Source organism: Siniperca chuatsi, linkage group LG21 (assembly GCF_020085105.1).
Source record: "Siniperca chuatsi isolate FFG_IHB_CAS linkage group LG21, ASM2008510v1, whole genome shotgun sequence".
In the NCBI taxonomy this organism is placed as follows: domain Eukaryota; kingdom Metazoa; phylum Chordata; class Actinopteri; order Centrarchiformes; family Sinipercidae; genus Siniperca; species Siniperca chuatsi.
In genome coordinates, this window is record NC_058062.1 from 23,017,383 (window position 1) to 23,036,204 (window position 18,822).

The window sequence follows — 18,822 nt, forward strand, 5'->3', positions numbered from 1 at the left end:
ACAAGCCTGAGCATGATAGCTAGAGAGAGAGAGAGGTCAGAAAAGAAAGAATGATTAAAAGAGCAGAGAGAGAGGACTGAATAAAGTTATTCTAGATAATGATGGTGCTGTTTGTGGTAATTGGGCTATGCATATTTATTATGGTGGCTTTTGGACAGTCATGACTATAAAATAACTGTTCAGTTGACATAGGGATGCAGCAGAAAGAATGAGGGAAAGAGATATGCATAACTGATAAAGCTAAGAGGTGTGGAAAATGGAAGGAGAGATACAAATGCTTTCCCAAGGTGGAGGAGATGTGGAGAGAGAGATGAATAGGGAATAATATATGAGGTGAGGGGAACATAGATTTATTCAGTACATGATATATACAGTTTTGACTGCATTATATTATGGATTGGATTCCTACAGTTTCATTACTGACTGATAAAAAAAATATAATTTTCTACTTTAGAACACTTCAATGCAAGTTTGATCTTGACCAACTGCTTCTGTTTTCTTTTGTTTCACTCTTTTTCTGCATTGCTTTCTTCTATCGTTTGACTTTTCTTTTCTTCTTTGTATTTCAATAAGAGCACAAAAAGGGAGTAGAGGAAAAGGCCCCTGTTCATGAAACAAACGATCTGAGTAAAACACTGAATAGAACAAAACAATCATTTCACTGTGAACACCCATTACAGCACATTAGCCTGTTATTTACAATGTGAACACAGATGACAGCAGGGATGTTCATGTGTGCTCTGATTAAACTGATGCCAAAGCTCAGACTGAAGCACTCTGAAAGAATTTTATGGAAAAATGTTTGCAGCAGGGAGGACTGTCCCATCCTCATGGTACAGATTCAGTGAGTAAATTGTACCACAAGTAAATTTTGTCACTTGTGGGAGTTTGTCTCCACACAGGGTCTGACTGAGAAGCTGATATTGCCAACCACAGCTGCAATTCCCCTCCTCCACCATACACTTACATCAATTGGCTGAAATATATGCACGACAATATTTTTTTTCCAATATATATAAAACAGTGGAGGTTGTATTATATTTGTGAAAGCGACATCTATTGACAACAACAGATGTTCTCTTTGAATGAGTGAAGACCCATCCCTGCCTCACAAAGCGAGCCTGTTACTCTAAGTGCATTATTAGTTGTTTTTATAGCCTTGGGCTAGTGAATTTCTTCATGTCTGCTTAATGATAAATCTGCCATTTTCCTGACACCACCATTACTGCAGTGGCAGAATTAAGTTAGCCTATGTAAAGTTAGTCAGTTAGAAAACACTACTTTAATGTACAGACTGTTCCCCACATTATATATTTTCCAAAAATCTCTAAGAAAAGGGAAGACACCTATACCTATGCCAACAATAAACTGTTTAATAAAACAGATATACTAATAAATAGGTGACATTTTGTCTCCCAAATATTTTGGTTTTGGGGCTTGATAGAGTGGTATTTATTAGAGTCTGACCAAAAGATACTGGCCTATCACAGATATATCGGTATATCGGTATACCATAACATATTGGTATGTTATCCGATATGAGCCAAAATAAAACCATTTTATTTTCAGTATATTAGGCAGAAAGAAAGGGCTGTGTTAGTATATTGGTGACACTACAAAGTTTATCTAGCAGAGTACCCAATCACTACAGTGACAAGCTGTATGAAATGACAGCGAAAAAGCAGCGCTCACTAACTTGTATCATACCAGTAAAGTACAGCTGGTGTCATATAGTTTTAACCATTAGTGAGGTGGCTGTTACATTTCCTAACTACAAAAATGACAATTACGAACATAAACCACCATGTTCTGAACAGACACAATACTAACAAAAAGTAACATTTGCATTTTGGAACATATGGTAGCTAACTTAAACTGCTTTCAGCACTAGGCAGTGTATGCTGGGAAATGTGGGCACCGCACAGAGTATTGTAGCAGTGCAGTGTAGAGTGCCATGTGTACAGCTGAGCAAAGCGGTGTGTTCACGGTAAGTTGCTAACTAGTTTGTGAAATAAATTGCTGCCACCATAGTTTCTCCTACACACTTTGAAAGGGAGTGTGAGGCGAGCAGTATTCAAATGGTTGCAATCTGCAATTTCACTGCTAAATGCCACTAAATCCTATACATAGGACCTTTAAATATTATTTTAAAAAATTAATTTGTTTAAGAAAGCATATCTGTGCAAAATTGGTGCACAATCCACATAGAAAAGGTCTTTTTTCATTCCAGCTTGATTATATCGGCCACCATATCGGTAATCGGTGAATGTTTCCCCTCTAAAATCGTTATCAGTATCGGCCTCAAAAATCCCATATCGGTCGGGCTCTAGTATTTATTGTAACATGTTTTCTGTAAATGTGGTGCTGAGACACATAAAAGTTAACTTTGTAATCAGAGGAAGCAGAAGCCAAAGCCCATCTGGAAGGAGGTGGACTAAAAATAGCTTTAAACCCCCTGTTATAAATGTCAGACAAGCTTTAAACACAAAGATACACAACTTGCGAATCTATATGCATGGATAAATGTCTGTTCTGTACGAGGTGCATCTAACAAAATGAAAATGGGGAAACTGCTGGTGTAAGCCAAAGAATACAATTAAAAAATTTAAACGTGTGTGCATGTGTGTAATGAAGCTCAATACAACACAAAACCATTACAATGGGTGTGGCTGCTAGGCTCATCTGCTAACCTTGACTTGTCTTCCTATACTGACATGAAAACAGAAGGAAGTTCCCTGTCATCATTTGTTAAACAGACCTTTATACACACACACACACACACACACACACACACACACACACACACACACACACACAAGCTAAAAAAATGGAACATAGAATTGTGTTCCGTGACATGTATTTTCCATGTTTTGCTACCCCAAGCTTTTCAATGCTCTGTCAGAGTTTCCAGGCACCAACAGCTCTTCCTGCTTCATGTGAGGACAAATAGATAATTTCTATGTCTATCATCTGATATCAGCAATGCAATAGCATAGCATAAATGTGTAAATACTGTAAACATTGGAGAATCACCAGAAATAATTATCAGCTTCTACCATCCTCCTCATCCTCTACCATCGCTGCATATTCAACCCTGTCTCCTAGAAATTACATTTATATATTACCAAATTGTTTTCCCAATTACATTGTGATGCCAATCATAATTGCTGCCTGAATTATGTTCAGAGGCAATGTTGTTTTTTTTTTAAATGACTGAAGTGTTACATCTAGCTAGAAGCGTCCGTTGTTAGGTTTAGGTAAGGTTAGGGAAAGATTATGATGCTGAAAAACACTGTTTCATTCTTCAAGTCACTGCAGACTTTTTATAACGGTCTTTTTTTATCCTTTAAGCGCTGCCAGGGTCTAAACATAACCATAAAAAATGCTGTAGTCACTACGACAGAATATTGTATTGCAAGATCAGATATTTTGGCGGAAAACAAATATGTTGCCAGTGAAAATTCAATTCAATCAATATCAACATTTTTGCAACTTTCCACATGTTAATTAACAACATTTTCTCAATATGTTAAAACGCAACGCAAAACACAATCCGGTCGACATTATGTTTCCTTCAAAACATATTTGCTGTTACAAATGAGTTGTATATAAATGTGATTTCTAGTAGACAAGGTTTTGCATATTACATTGTGTAGGTAATATTTTCAGTGACGCATGCTGGATTGTTTTATGACATAGGAGGCTGCTTTATGGTTTATGGCACAAAACAGGAACAGGATGTTATTCTCACAAATACAGGAGTAAAATATCTCATCACATTGATGAGATTGGCATTGATGGAAAGATTACAGCAGCATGCAAACACATTGATTGCACACAGTGTTTTTTTTTTGTTTGCCACTAAATGAACTGACGAGAGTGTGTATATAGTCATACACAGCACTGATCTAAGTCTGATCTAGTTAATATGATGGCAGCTTGTATGAATTGAATCAGTCTCAATATCATTGGATAACTTTTTCAAAAAGAAAAGCAAAGAGAATGATGCAGGTAGCCGCAAACACACACACACATACGCAGATGACTGTTGAACCACTGAACCATCACTTACCTTCCTGTTTCTTCTTCCCCTGTTTCCATGTGGGCATTAGTGTGGTTTCAGCAGGACACCCAAATGCAAATGACAACCCACCATTGCTTTGGACTGTAGGGGGCTGGGTCACAGCTGCTGGGGTGATGACATGCTGGGAGAAGGAAGCGATCCTCTGTAAGATTGAGCCTACACTATCTCTGGCATCACCTGCGCCATCCTCCAAAGACCGAATGGCTCTGGGGCTGGAGGGGCTGTAACAGCTGTAAGGGCTAGGCAGGTTGGGGACCACCTGGATAACTTGGGGCCCTGAAAGAATCTCCAGCTGGGGGTTCTGGGCTGCAGAAAGGGGCACTGTGGAGCAACTCATCTCTGGGATAGGTATGGAGCTCTGCGATGAAGTTAGAGAACTTGGGGAGAAAGGCAAAAGGGGATGGTGGAGAGAGAGGGGTGGGGTGTCAGAAGAACTGTTCAGGCTGCTGAGAGAGGCTGAAGGGCTGGCCGAGGTGGATGGGGGGCTGGTGTGGTGTTGGAGGCTTCCTGTGCTCCTTGTAGGAGGCTTGGGGGGGTTGGATCCTCCTTGAGCCTTGGTGGGAGAAGTGCTTGAGGTTACCAAGCTGTCCAGATCCAAGGGAAACTTGCCGAGACGTGGAGTCTCTTTGGCCTTGGGCTGGGGAGCATTGAGGACCTGAGGTCCTTGCTGCTGGCAGTGGTTTTTGGTGCCACAGTAGCCCTCCTCCCCAAAGGAACTGGCATTATGAAGACGACCATTCCAGTTCGCATTAGCATTAGCATACCTCAAACCTGGAGACATCCTGCCTTCACCTCCACCCCTTTGCAGACTCACCATTCCTCCTCCTCCATCACGAATTTGGAAGTCTAAGCTGGGCATGGAGCCATGGTTCACCCCCCGAGGCTCTGGAACACCCAGCATCATCTCTGGCCCCTGGCCCATCCCATAGGAGGAGAACATCTTCAGGTTGGGGTTGCTTCCCAAGTTGGCACCTCTCTCTAGGTGCTGTTGTGGGAGCTGGGGTTGGGTTCGGTGGTACTCCCCGTGAGGTGGAGGGCCAGGATATGACCCCAGCCTAGTAAGAGGGAGGGCACCCCCACCCCCTCCAGAATACTCCAAGCTGGATGTGGAGCTATGAAGGCTGTCGTCGTCACTGCCTGGCCCAGACAACATGGAGTAACCACTGGGGTTTAACCTGCTCTGGAAGGATGCAGCGCTGGTCACGGAGGAGCTGTTGTTGTGGATGGCCAGCTTGTTCATGTTTCCCCGGTTGAAGGACAGGCTGCTGACTACAGTACAGGACTTGAGCACTGAGCTGGGATTGGAACTCATGCTGATGCGGGAGTGGTGGGCTGTAGAGCTCAGGCTGTTATTGTTGTTGTTGAAGGCTAATGAAGGGGACTGGCCACCTCCTCCCCGCCCCTCACTGGCTTTGTTGTGGCTGAGGAAGAAATGGGAGGAAGAGGGAGAAATGGGGGTGGAGATTGGGGAAGCTGTGGAGAAGGATGGTATGTCATCCACATCTTCAATGTCGAAGGATCTCTTCAGCGCTGAGGTGAGAAAAACAAATATTTCAGTGGTTAATAACTTGTCTCAGTTCTATCTAACCAGTGTGTCTTCATGTATGTCATGGTCTCTTAGAGTCAGTGTAGACTCACGTTGTCCATTTGGACAAATGATGGACATCTGAAATCCCATATGACATTAACATGTCCCCCTGCTGAAATGAAGCTTCTCTTTCCATCTACCACTGAATATACAACAGCATGTGACCTCCCACATCACCAGCGCGTCCTGTTTCAGCCTTGTTGAAATCTGGGATTGATGGTCAGATTTACCATATGGAAGCAAATTACATGTTCAATTCAATTCAATTTTATTTATATAGCGCCAATTCATAACAGAAGTTATCTCATTGTGCTTTTCCTATAGAGCAGGTCTAGACCGTACTCTTTATAATATTAATTAGAGACCCAACAAATCATGGTGGGATTTGTTGGGTCTCTAAAAAGCATTTGCCGACAGTGGCAAGAAAAAACTTCCTTTTAACAGGCAGAAACCTTGGACAGAACCAGACTCAATGGTGGGCGGCCATCCGCCACTGCCATGTTAGGTTTTAAGAGAGAGAAAGAGAGAGAGAGAGAGAGAGAGGGGAGGGGTTTGGGGGAAGGGGATAGGGTTAGGGAGGCACAATGCAAAGACCACGTAGAATTTTGTTTTTTATAGTAGAATAGTAATTGTAGTGTTAAAATGTATAAATTAGTAATAATAGGAATGACAGCTATAGGAAGAATAATGTTAGCATCAGTAACAGAGCCAATAACAACAACTGTAGTAGTAATTGTCGAGCAGGAACAAAGGGGGGTAGCAGGCGGTCCACAACCACAGACCCAGACCCTGCAGCTCCGGAGGCAGAAATACCTACTGAAAGCAACAGAAGGAGAGAGGAGAGAAACGAGAAAGCACAGAACTACGGGAGAGAGAAGATGTCGAGTTAGTAACATGTAGTAATGGGATAAAAATGCATACAGATGGAGAGGGAGAGAAGGAGAGAGGAAAGAGGTGCATCATGGGAAGTCTCCCGGCAGTCTAGGCCTACAGCAGCATAACTAAGGGATGGTTCAGGACTCACCCAAGCCAGCCCTAATTATAAGCTTTATCAAAGAGGAAAGTCTTTAGTGTACTCATAAATGTGGAGATGGTGTCTGCCTCCCGAACCCAAACTGGGACCTGATTCCACAGGTGAGGAGCTTGATAACTGAAGGCTCTGGCTCCCATTCTACTTTTGGAGACTCTAGGAACCACAAATAACCCTGCATCCTGGGAGCGCAGTGTTCTATTCGGGTAATATGGTATTATGAGATCTTTAAGATGGTGCCTGACCATTAAGAGCTTTGTAGGTGAGGAGAAGGTTTTAAATTGTATTCTAAATTTTATAGGGAGCCAGTGCAGAGAAGCTAATATTGGAGAGATATGATCTCTTTTCCTAATTTTTGTCAGTACACGTGCCACAGCATTCTGGATCAACTGGAGAGTCTTAAGGGACTTATTCGGGCAGCCGGATAATAAGGAATTGCAGTAGTCCAGCCTAGAAGTAACAAATGCATGCACTAATTGTTCGGCATCATTTTGAGACAGGATGTGCCTGATTTTTGCAATATTAAGTAGGTGAAAAAAGTCCTTGAAGTTTGTTTCATGTGGGAGTTAAAGGATAAATCCTGATCAAAGAAAACTCGTGGAGGCCAGGGCAATGCCATCTTGAGTAACAATATCTTTAGATAATGTGTCTTGGAGGTGTTTGGGACCAAGTACAATAACTTCAGTTTTGTCAGAGTTTAACATCAGTAAGTTGCAGGTCATCCAGGTCTTTATGTCCTTAAGGCATGCCTGAAGTTTAGTTAACTGGTTAGTTTCATCTGGCTTGATTGATAGATATAATTGGGTATCATCTGCATAGCAATGAAAGTTTAGTGCTTCCTAATAATCCTGCCTATGTACAAACTGAGATCGATCTGATAGATGGGATTTAAACCAGCTTAGTGCGGTTCCTGTAATGCCATTTGAATGTTCCAGTCTCTAATAGGATGTGATGGTCAATGGTGTCGAACGCAGCACTAAGATCTAACAAGACAAGTACAGAATCAAGTCCATTGTCTAATGCAATTAAAAGGTAATTTCTAATTTTCACTAGTGCTGTCTCTATGCTATGATGCACTCTAAACCCTGACTGAAAATCCTCAAATGAACTATTGTTATTTAGAAAGTCACACAACTGATTGCCAACTGCTTTCTCAAGGATCTTAGAAAGAAAGGGAAGGTTAGATATAGGTCTATAGTTGGCTAAAACCCCAGGATCAAGAGTGGGCTTTTTAAGAAGCGGTTGAATTACAGCTACTTTAAAAGGATTGTGGTACATAGCCTGTTAATAAAGACAGATTGATCATATCCAGTAAAGAAGTGCTAATTAAGGGTAAAACGTCTTTAACCAGCCTAGCTAGAATGGGGTCTAAGAGACGGGTTGATGGCTTAGATGAATTAATCGTTGAAGTCAGCTGAAAAAGGTTGGTAGGAGCAAAGCAGCCAAAACACACATCAGGCTCTACAACTGTTTCCAAGGTTCCTGTGTTTGAAGACAAGCCGGCACCAGTTAAAGGCATGACTTGATGATTTTTTTTCTAATAGATAGAATATAAAATGGAATTGGCTATCGTGTTTTCCAGGTCGGGTGTGAAAGACTAAGAACAAGGTTTTCAAGTTGGTTTGTAGTTTAGATTTAGGGTTGATTAATAGGCTTGAGTCAAAGATGGCTGCAACTCCACCTCCTCGGCCGGTGCCTCGAGGAATGTGAGCATTAATATGACTGGGCGGAGTAGATTCATTCAGTCAAGACAAAATAAGTCAATATGATACTCTAATATTAAATCATTCACTAGTACAGCTTTAGATGACAGAGATGTTGTTTGTTGTTGATGATGTTTAAGAGTCAACATTTAATTATACTATTTTGTTGTGCTATTTCAGCTGTGGTAATTTTGTTTAGGTTTTCATGTGTAACTCCTCTTCTGTTAACTTTTCATTTAATTAATTTAAGTGGTCGTGGGGCAGACACTTTCACTAAGGAGTTTTGGGTGGGTAACTGCTCTGGTAGCACAGAGAAGCGTGTAGGACTGCAACTCTGCCTCCTGGTCTCAACTCTAGGTTGTCATGGTTTAGGTCCACCAATAAACTTGGTCAGATTTCTAGATATGAGAGCTGTTCCATCCAAAAGTGGGATTAATGCCGTCTCTCCTAACCAGACCAAGTCTTCCCCAGAAAATCTGCCAATTATCTACAAAGCCCACATCATTTGCTGGACACCACCTCGACAGCCAGCGGCAGAATGAAGAAATGCGGCTAAACATGTCATCACTGGTCAGGTTTGGCAGGGGCCCAGAGAACACTACAGAGTACACATTGTCTTTGCATATGTACACACCAACTCAAGACATTTGAAGCCTTGGACTCTGGGAAATTGTGATGGGCATTTTTAAAAAAATATTTTTGGATTTCAGACTGAATATTGATTATTTGAAAAAAATTGATACAAAAATTGATACAAAAATAATCATTAATCAGCCCAGCCTTATATCACACATCTCATGAGCCTCTGTTGGCTCCAGGCTGCCTGCAGAAGGGGAGGGATGTGTGTGTGTGTGTGTGTTTTGGGGGGAGAGTTGTGTGGACTCGGCAGGGTTCGCTGAGGTTACAAGTGTGAACATGCCCTCCATACAAAAGATAAGGAGTCCTGGTATCAGGTAATTGCTGGCACCCTGTCAAACGCTGGGGAAATAATTATGGTGGCAGTGGTGCATCCCATCTCCAATCTCTGTTGTCAACATTTGGCTCCACTCCCTCTGTTCTCACTGTTGTGCAGACCCTAATCCTCTCCTCTTACACAATGCCTCCTCAATCTGATTAAGAGAAATGCTCAAACTCTCTCTGTCTCTCTCTCTCTCCATCACACACACATACTAGTGCACAGTGTGCTGAAATCACTCAGCTATGTCTGAGTTTCTGAGAAAGTGTGTGTATGCGTCTGTGTGTTCATGTGTGTATTTGATGATAGCTTGCTTCCTGTATAAACAGTCATGTGCACATCTCTTGGTTTGTGCTTCATCTTCCTCCATTATGCTGCATTTCCTAAGTTTTTACAAAGTTCAGCTGGTTAACATAAAACACAACAACATCAGATCTCTGTCATCTAAAGCTGTACTAGTGAATGATTTAATATCAGAGTAACATATCGACTTATTGTCTTACTGAAACCTGGCTGGGTCATGAAGAATATATTAGCCTAAATAAATCCACACCGCCCAGTCATATTAATGCTCACATTCCTCGAGGCACCGGCCGAGGAGGTAGTGTTGCAGCCATCTTCGACTAGCCTATTAATCAACCCTATTTGTTATAGTGTACCGCGCTCTTGGTCCTTATTCTGAATTATTCTGAAATGAGTTTTTATCAAGTTTAGTCCTGAAAACAGAAAGTAATTATTGTAGGTGATTTCAATATTCATGTGGACGCTGAAAATGATGGCCTTAGTAATGCGTTTCTCATTATTAGATTCGATTGGCTTTTGTCAGAGTGTACATTAACCCACTCATTGTTTTAACCATACCCTTGACCTTGTATAACCTGATATATATTTTGACTGCTTTGCTCCTATCGACCTTCTTCAACTAACATCAACGATTAATTCATCTAAGCCATCCACCTGTCTCTTAAAACCCCATTCCAATCAGGCTGCTTAAAGACGTTTTACCTTTAGTTAGCACTTCTTTACTGGATGTGATCAATCTGTCTTTATTAACAGGCTATGTACCAGTCCTTTAAAGTAGCTGTAATTCAACCGCTTCTTAAAATGCCCACTCTTGATCCAGGGGTTTTAGCCAACTATAGACCTATACCTAACCTTCCCTTTCTCTCTAAGATCCTTGAGAAAGCAGTCGTCAATCAGTTGTGTGACTTTCTAAACAACAAAAGTTTATTTGAGGATTTTCAGTCAGGATTTAGAGTGCATAACAGCACAGAGACGGCACTGGTGAAAATTAGAAATGACCTTTTAATTGCATTAGACAATGGACTCTACTTGTCTTGTTAGATCTTAGTGCTGCATTCGACACCATTGACCATCACATCCTATTAGAGACTGGAACATTCAAATGGCATTAAAGGAACCACACTAAGCTGGTTTTAATCCTATCTATCAGATCGATCTCAGTTTGTACATGTTAAAGGTGAGTCCTCCGTGCACGCCAAAGTTATTCACAGAGTTCCACAAGGTTCTGTGCTTGGACAGATTCTATTCACCTTATATATGATTGAACTGAAAGAAAACTGAAGTTATTGTACTTGGCCCCAAACACCTCTGTGACACATTATCTAAAGATAAAGTTACTCTAGATGGCATTGCCCTGGTCTCCGGCACCACTGTAAGGAACCTCGGAGTTATCTTTGATCAGGATTTATCTTTTAACTCCCACATGAAACAAACTTCAAGGACTGCTTTCTTTCACCTACGTAACATTGCAAAAATCAGGCACATCCTGTCTCAAAATGATGCTGAAAAACTAGTCCATTCATTTGTTACTTCTAGGTTGGATTATTGCAGTTCCTAATTATCAGGCTGCCCAAATAAGTCCCTAACTCTCCAAAAGTAGAACGGGAGCCAAAACCTTCAGTTATCAAGCTCCTCTCCTGTGGAATCACATCCCAGTTTGGGTTTGGGTCACCATCTCCACATTTAAGAGTAGGCTAAAGACTTTACTCTTTGATAAAGCTTATAATTAGGGCTGGCTTGGGTGAGTACTGAACCATCCCTTAGTTATGCTGCTATAGGCCTTCCCATGGAGACTTCCCATGATGGACCTCTTTCCTCTCTCCTTCTCTCCCTCTGTATGCATTTTTATCCTATTACAGCTACTACAGCTGTTGTTATTGGCTCTGTTACTATTATTGTCATTATTATTCCTATGACTGTCATTCCTATTATTATTATTAACTTAATAATATTACCACTACCATTACATTATTACTATTTTAAAATTCTAGTTGGTATTTGCATTGTGCTTCCTTCTCCCCTCCTCCTCCCCCCCTTTCTCTCTCTAAACCTAACACAGCAGCCCACCATTGAGTCTGGTTCTGCTCAAGGAAGTTTTTCCTTGCCACTCTCACAAAGTGCTTGCTCATGGTGGGATTTGTTGGGTCTCTATATAAATAATATAAAAAGTACGGTCTAGACCTGCTCTATAGGAAAAGTGCAATGAGATAACTTCTGTTATGAATTGGCGCTATATAAATAAAATTGAATTGAAAAGGGGTGTGGCTCAGCACATAAATAGACCAAAGTCAATAACCATTGGGCCAATCATCACAAAACTTATAGGATATGTCCACTTATGTGGAACTTCGACTCTCTATTGGGGTGGAGGCTGAAATCTCAAACCTAAGCAAATAAAAGCAAAACTAACTGCATAGCTAGAATGAACTATTCTTTGGTATCAGTGATAGAAAATGTGGACGCAGTATATGGCAGTGTCAAACTGTTCACATGTAGCTGATATTGACGGGAAGGCTGGAGGGAGGGTCAAATGACCTGATGGAAATGATACTGTGGAAAGCATAATGTCTTGGTCCATAACAAACGAACCGGTCTGATAAGTAACCAGTTATGGGCCAGTGAGGTGGATTCATTTGGGAACCAGTAAGCACTGGGAGGATGGGATGCTATCCTGTGGACACACAATGAGGGGATTCTGTGTCTGGGCATGTCTATGTCCTACCCCCTCTTGTCTGTGTGCATTCCATACAGGTAGAACTCTCTGACAGGATGTCCATTGACACCTATGAACAACCCCCCCCACACACCCACCCATGAACAGTTATGTTAAGTAAAATGCTTATTGCAGCCAATTGCAGCCACACTTTGCAGCCACAAAACTGTACAGACACCCTCTCTCTCTCAGCCACACAAACACACACGCACACACAGACCAACACATTTAAACAACTTCCACTTACTAAAAGCACATCTGGAAGACACATTCCAAGCAGCCGTTTGCAATGTTGTAATACTGGAAATAACACATTGCCTGAGGACTCATAAACATCCAAACACACTCACAGATGTCTGGCTACTATTTGCCTCATAAGCACCTGTTGCCTGAAAAATATTAGATGGAAGCTGGAAAGAACAGTACAACGGTCACAGGCAAATGTGGTATAAATATTTCCAGTTACCCCTAGTGGTATCTGGCCATGTTAGTTATGAAACCCCACCTCCACACCAACACAGCAAATGCGAATGGCATTTTGTTTGTTGTGCACAGAGCACTAACAAATTAAATTTGTAAAAGGCAATAATTACTCAATAATCCACAGACCTCACTACAGACAGTTTTCATTGAGAAGATAATCACAGCTGTTCCCTCTGATGGAGGAAACTAACAACCTTTAACAGCCACCTTTCAAACCTGAAGGGCTGAGAATGTGATCAGTTGCCATTTTGGCACAATTTAGCATATGATGAAAAGTAACATTTTAGTCAGTTCATTATTGTTAGTTTTTCAGTGAATGTTTAGTCTAGTTTTTGTTATGAATTCTTTATGTTTGTCTTCTAAACATTCTGAGGCTATAGCTGTTGTCATCTTTGTGTATGTTACCATGGTTACAGGTATTGTCATCCCCCCAACCTGTTTCATTGCAGCTTCTTGTCTAATTTTTAGTGGGATTGTAGATTTATTTCCTCCATAAATAATTATTTCCTTCCAAGAACCGGTAACACTTACTAACATGCTAAATGAAAGATGCTGCAAATTAGTGCATTACAACCTGTATAGCTCTCTATTATTTAATTTTGTATTTCTGACAAAACACTGATGTCTACTGTTGGACAGAAAATACACACTGTTTCCTGGGCTGTTGTGCTCGACCACATTAATGCAGGCTGGAATGTCACAGCGGGACCAACACTTTGTTTTTGATAGAGTACCACTTGACATGAGCAAAGACAAGCTATGTGTGTGTGTGTGTGTGTGTGTGTGTGTGGGGGGGGGGGGGGTTCACTGAGTCAGTAAGTCATGCGACCCTCTCTCTGGCGTCCTGCTGGAGTGCAGTACCAGGGTGTGACAGGGCTGGGAGGGGCAGCTCTTAGGCCCCCTGACCTCCTCTAATCTCCCATGTCACCCAAAGACCCTAACAACCTCCTGTCTCTCCCTACAATCAAGTACACACCTTCCACTGCCTTTACTTAGTCTGCTGATTCACACAAGTGACTCATATTTGTCCTCACCTTTAAAGATGGAATCCCAAATTGACTCCAGACTATGGAAGAATGAACCTTCACACTCACCTGCTATTTAGTGTTATTTTCAGAATACGTTGGGCTACTCAGAAATGGCATCATTTAGCATGTCAGTGGTAATATAAATGTTGTCACCAGGAAATAAGACTGTTGAATGTTCTGACGAGTTGACGTGTGACGGTATGTGTCAAGATGCCACAGGCTCACAGAGAAAACAATGAGTACAGTGGCTTTTCAAAAAAAACATCCAAAGGCATTTGTTATGTACCATGCCAATAGAAGAGAAGTACATAAATTAAGTGTATGCATTTATTGTACGCTATGATGGTTTAGTGATAGAACAACGTGAGGTTGGTGACATTACTGACAAAGTTCCCATATAGGCAAAGTTTCACTCATGAAACTGTCAGGATCTAATCAAATTTTTTCTCAGCCACAGTGAAATATTAAAAACAGACTGTATTAGGCTGTACTTAAAGTGCACACTGACTTATGTCTAGACAAACACTGTTGATTAAATCAAGCATTGATCAGAAAGTCTGAAAAACTATTGCACTTTTTATTAAACCAGCCATTTACACGCAGTAACAGTAACCAGATATTCATTACTTTCTGGGCAAAAGCATCCACTGTGTTAATAAAAGTCAAGGCTCTGACTCACTAGATGTAAATAGGTAATTATTTTCTGTTCTTCAAAGAGAATATATTGCACAATTCTGCAAAACCCCAAATGAAAGTTTTAAATGAAAGCATTATTCCATGGTTCCATTTTACAGTGTGGAACAAATTTTCTCATCCGCTTTGGGTATGAATAGACACAAACATCTGCCTACATGAGGGATTGAGTACCCTGCTACATATCACATTCACCCCATTCACACAAAGTCATACACTGATGCCACAGCCTTCTGGAGCAATTTGGAGTTCAGTATCTTCCCCAAGGACACTTCGACATGCAGGCTGGGGGAAGCCGGTGATCGAACCACTGAACTTCCAGTTAGTGGGTAACCCGCTCTACCTCTAAGCCACAGTCACCCCATTATTAAAGGTTTTCTTCATTTTTTTCTATCTCTATACTAAATCTTTTTTACTACATGTTTTTTTCTGAAAATTTGCCTGATTTACAGTGTTTCAAAGAGGTCTATAAAAATATCATTATCACTGACAGCAGCTGTATCCTGTTATTATATTGAAACTCCAAATAAGTGATGAAAAAGTCAGTGAATAAATGTAATGTTTAGTCACTCATTCCTATAAATATGAAACTGCATTAAGTTTTCCCCCTTTTGAGGTTATATTTATGTTGCTTTTTTGTTTAGTTTTTTGTTACTGTTTTTGTGGGTATGTTTTTGAGTGTCTATTTTCTAGTAATTTTATATTTTTTCACATTTTATATAAATATTCTTTTACTGAATTATTGGAATGTTGGATATACAGTGGTGTGAAAAAGTGTTTGCTCCCTTCCTGATTTCTTATTTTTTTGCATGTTTGTCACACTTAAATGTTTCAGATCATCAAACAAATTTAAATATTAGTCAAAGATAACACAAGTAAACACAAAATGCAGTTTTTAAATGAAGGTTGTTATTATTAAGGGAAAACAAAATCCAAACCTACATGGCCCTGTGTGAAATAGTGATTGCCCCCCCCCCCCCCCGTTAAAACATAACTTAACTGTGGTTTATCACACCTGAGTTTAATTTTTCTAGCCACACCCAGGCCTGATTACTGCCACACCTGTTCTCAATCAAAAAATCACTTACATAGGACCTGCCTGACAAAGTGAAGTAGACCAAAAGATCTTCAAAAGCTAGACATCATGCCGTGAGCCAAAGAAATTCAGGAACAAATGAGAAAGAAAGTAATTGAGATCTATCAGTCTGGAAAAGGTTATAAAGCCATTTCCAAAGCTTTGAGACTCCAGCGAACCACAGTGAGAGCCATTATCCACAAATGGCGAAAACATGGAACAGTAGTGAGCCTTACCAGGAGTGGCTGCCCGACCAAAATTACCCCAAGAGCGCAGCGACGACTCATCCAAGAGGTCACAAAAGACCCCACAACAACATTCAAAGAACTGCAGGCCTCACTTGCTTCAGTTAAGGTCAGTGTTCATGACTCCACCATAAGAAAGAGACTGGGCAAAAATGCCTGCATGGCAGAGTTCCAAGACAAAAACCACTGCTGAGCAAAAAGAACATTAAGGCTCGTCTCATTTTTGCCAGAAAACATCTTGATGATCCCCAAGACTTTTGGGAAAACACTCTGTGAACTGATGAGACAAAAGTTGAACTTTTTGGAAGGTGTGTATCCCATTACATCTGCCGTAAAAGTAACACCGCATTTCAGAAAAAGAACATCATACCAACAATAAAATATGGTGGTGGTAGTGTGATGGTCTGGGGCTGTTTTGCCTGGAAGACTTGCTGTGATAAATGGAACCATGAATTCTGCTGTCTACCAAAAACTCCTGAAGGAGAATGTCCGGCCATCTGTTTGTGACCTCAAGCTGAAGCGAACTTGGGTTCTGCAGCAGGACAATGATCCAAAACACACCAGCAAGTCCACCTCTGAATGGCTGAAAAAGAACAAAATGAAGACTTTGGAGTGGCCTAGTCAAAGTCCTGACCTGAATCCTACTGAGATGCTGTGGCATAACCTTAAAAAGGCAGTTCATGCTCGAAAACCCTCCAATGTCGCTGAATTACAACAATTCTGCAAAGATGAGTGAGCCACAGCGCTGTAAAAGACTCATTGCAAGTTATCGCAAACGCTTGATTGCAGTTGTTGCTGCTAAGGGTGGCCCAACCAGTTATTAGGTTTAGGGGGCAATCACTATTTCACACAGGGCCATGTAGGTTTGGATTTTGTTTCCCCTTAATAATAACAACCTTCATTTAAAAACTGCATTTTGTGTTTACTTGTGTTACACTTTTTCACACCACTGTACACTTTAATGGAAAAAATGATAAAAATGTCTAAATCAAAAAGTCAGTGCAAGTCATGCCTGACTTGATGAAGTTGATGTTGTGCCCTAAGCCAAGTAAGAAAAGACCAGGAGAGATCTAAGAGAGGCTAACAGTCTTTTAAGCACAGTCAGCTCTTTTACAGAGCTGAATTTACAGGCTTCTAAGATACTATTGTCTGCTGATGGGGTGCCCTTATTCTCTCTCTCACGCTCTCTCTCTCACACTCACACTCACACACACACTCACACTCACACACACACACACACACACACACACCCCCAGTAGAAAGCTTTTCTAGGCTTTACTTACACTGTTATTAGTGATTACCTGTCCAGGCTGTTTTACATCTGACTCCGGTAATTATACTGTAAATCTCACTCAAAGGCACACAAAACCAAACATTTTGAAGTGATTCAAACACTTTCCTGCTATTAAAATAAAATGAAATACTTGCAACAAGGATGTAGGGAGGGAGAGACAAAAATATCTCCTACCAATTCATCTATGTTCAGAATACCATATTTTATGATGTGCTGCATCAATGTAAGTGCTGTGAATGTAATCCATACACTAACTGGCCACAAACTAATGACTGAACTAGGGTTGCCACTATCAATTATATTCATTATCTTTTAATGTAACCAATTTGATCAATGTGCTCAGTCAGCCCAAGGTGATTTCGTTAAATTGCTTTTATCAATTACCGCCCAAATCCAAATATTAAGTTTACTACCACAGAAGACTAAGAAACCCGTAAATATTTGCATATTATTTTCTGTTGATCAACTAATCTATTACTGGACTAATCGTTTCAGCTCTAGTTTTAACCAACGACAACAACAAATCTTTATCTTTATTAGTCTGTAAGTGGGTGTTTGCTTCCTGACTTTCTGGTATTCTACTGTTAGTTTTTTTTTTTTTTTTTTTTAGGAAAACTACTTAACAAGAAAGTATACCATTCCAGGCTACTGCATTTAGCCCTGATGCAGACAACAGTTTTCATTCTGAACAGAGAAGGTAAAACAGCCTGGAGCTGCAACACCACATTTGGTTTTATTACATCCCAACAAAACAGGCAGCAGTAAAGCAATCAATATTACAACCTTACATACCTTCAAAATCTGATAAAATCCCTTCAAGATGGTCATTCACGGAAAGTTCCGACATCCTGTCTGAGTGCAGAAGGCTCCGTGATGCCGTTTCAAGTCAGATAAGACAAAAAACGTATCCCTCAAGAAAACTTGTAATCCCTATCGAAAAGTAACCGAAGTTGTCCGCGTCGAGGTGTGCAGGCTATACTCGGTGCTGTGCGTGTCTTCACAGTCCGTGAGAACCCCAGGACCATCGGTGTCTCGGCTGTCGGTGGCCCAGCCCCCCTGCTCCGCTGTCTGCAGCCTGGACCCAGAGGGCCAAGGGGCGGGGGGACGGGCGGCTGGTGGGCGGAGCCGCATACACCTGGAAGAATACCTCAGTCAAATTTCTCTTTTCTTCTGCCTTCTTTCCACCCCTATGGTTAGATTCCCTCTGGCCAAAGGCGTCAGAAGTTTCTATACCTACACAAACTTATTTCTATTCAGTTTTATTTATATAGCGCTAATTCTAACAGAAGTTATCTCATTGCACTTTTCCTATAGAGCAAGTCTAGACCATACTCTTTATAATATTATGGGGGACCTAACAAATCCTACCATGAGCAAGAACTTGGTGACTTTCTGATGAAGAAAAGTTTAGTCTACACACATAGAGAAACACTGAGGGACTTATGTCAATATTTTGTAAAACTAGGAATAGAAGATTGAAAAAACTGTCCAATTTGTCATGGAATCTGCTGTGGATATCTCAGACTGTATAAAACATGGACGTAGTGTCACCCATAGGTTTCTGAAAAGCCAGCCGTCGCCATCTTGGCAGTGCATCACTCTGCCCAACTCCTGGATAACCAAAAATG

The 18,822-nt window shown here is 41.0% G+C and overlaps 1 protein-coding gene across 2 annotated transcripts in view; it reads right to left on the reverse strand.

Annotated features, from left to right (window-relative positions):
* Window positions 1–18,335, reverse strand: part of sept12 (septin 12) — a 137,427-nt gene extending 119,092 nt beyond the window's left edge. The window contains exons 1-2 of one of the 2 annotated variants that reach the window (XM_044182134.1): window positions 17,987–18,335; window positions 4,073–5,614 (exon numbers count right to left, since the gene is read on the reverse strand). In XM_044182134.1, coding sequence (XP_044038069.1) covers window positions 4,073–5,614; window positions 17,987–18,041 — 1,597 coding nt within the window. In that variant the 5' untranslated portion in view covers window positions 18,042–18,335. The remainder of the gene's footprint in view (window positions 1–4,072; window positions 5,615–17,986) is intronic. The other variant, XM_044182133.1, reaches the window with a different exon arrangement.
* Window positions 18,336–18,822: the final 487 nt, after the last annotated feature.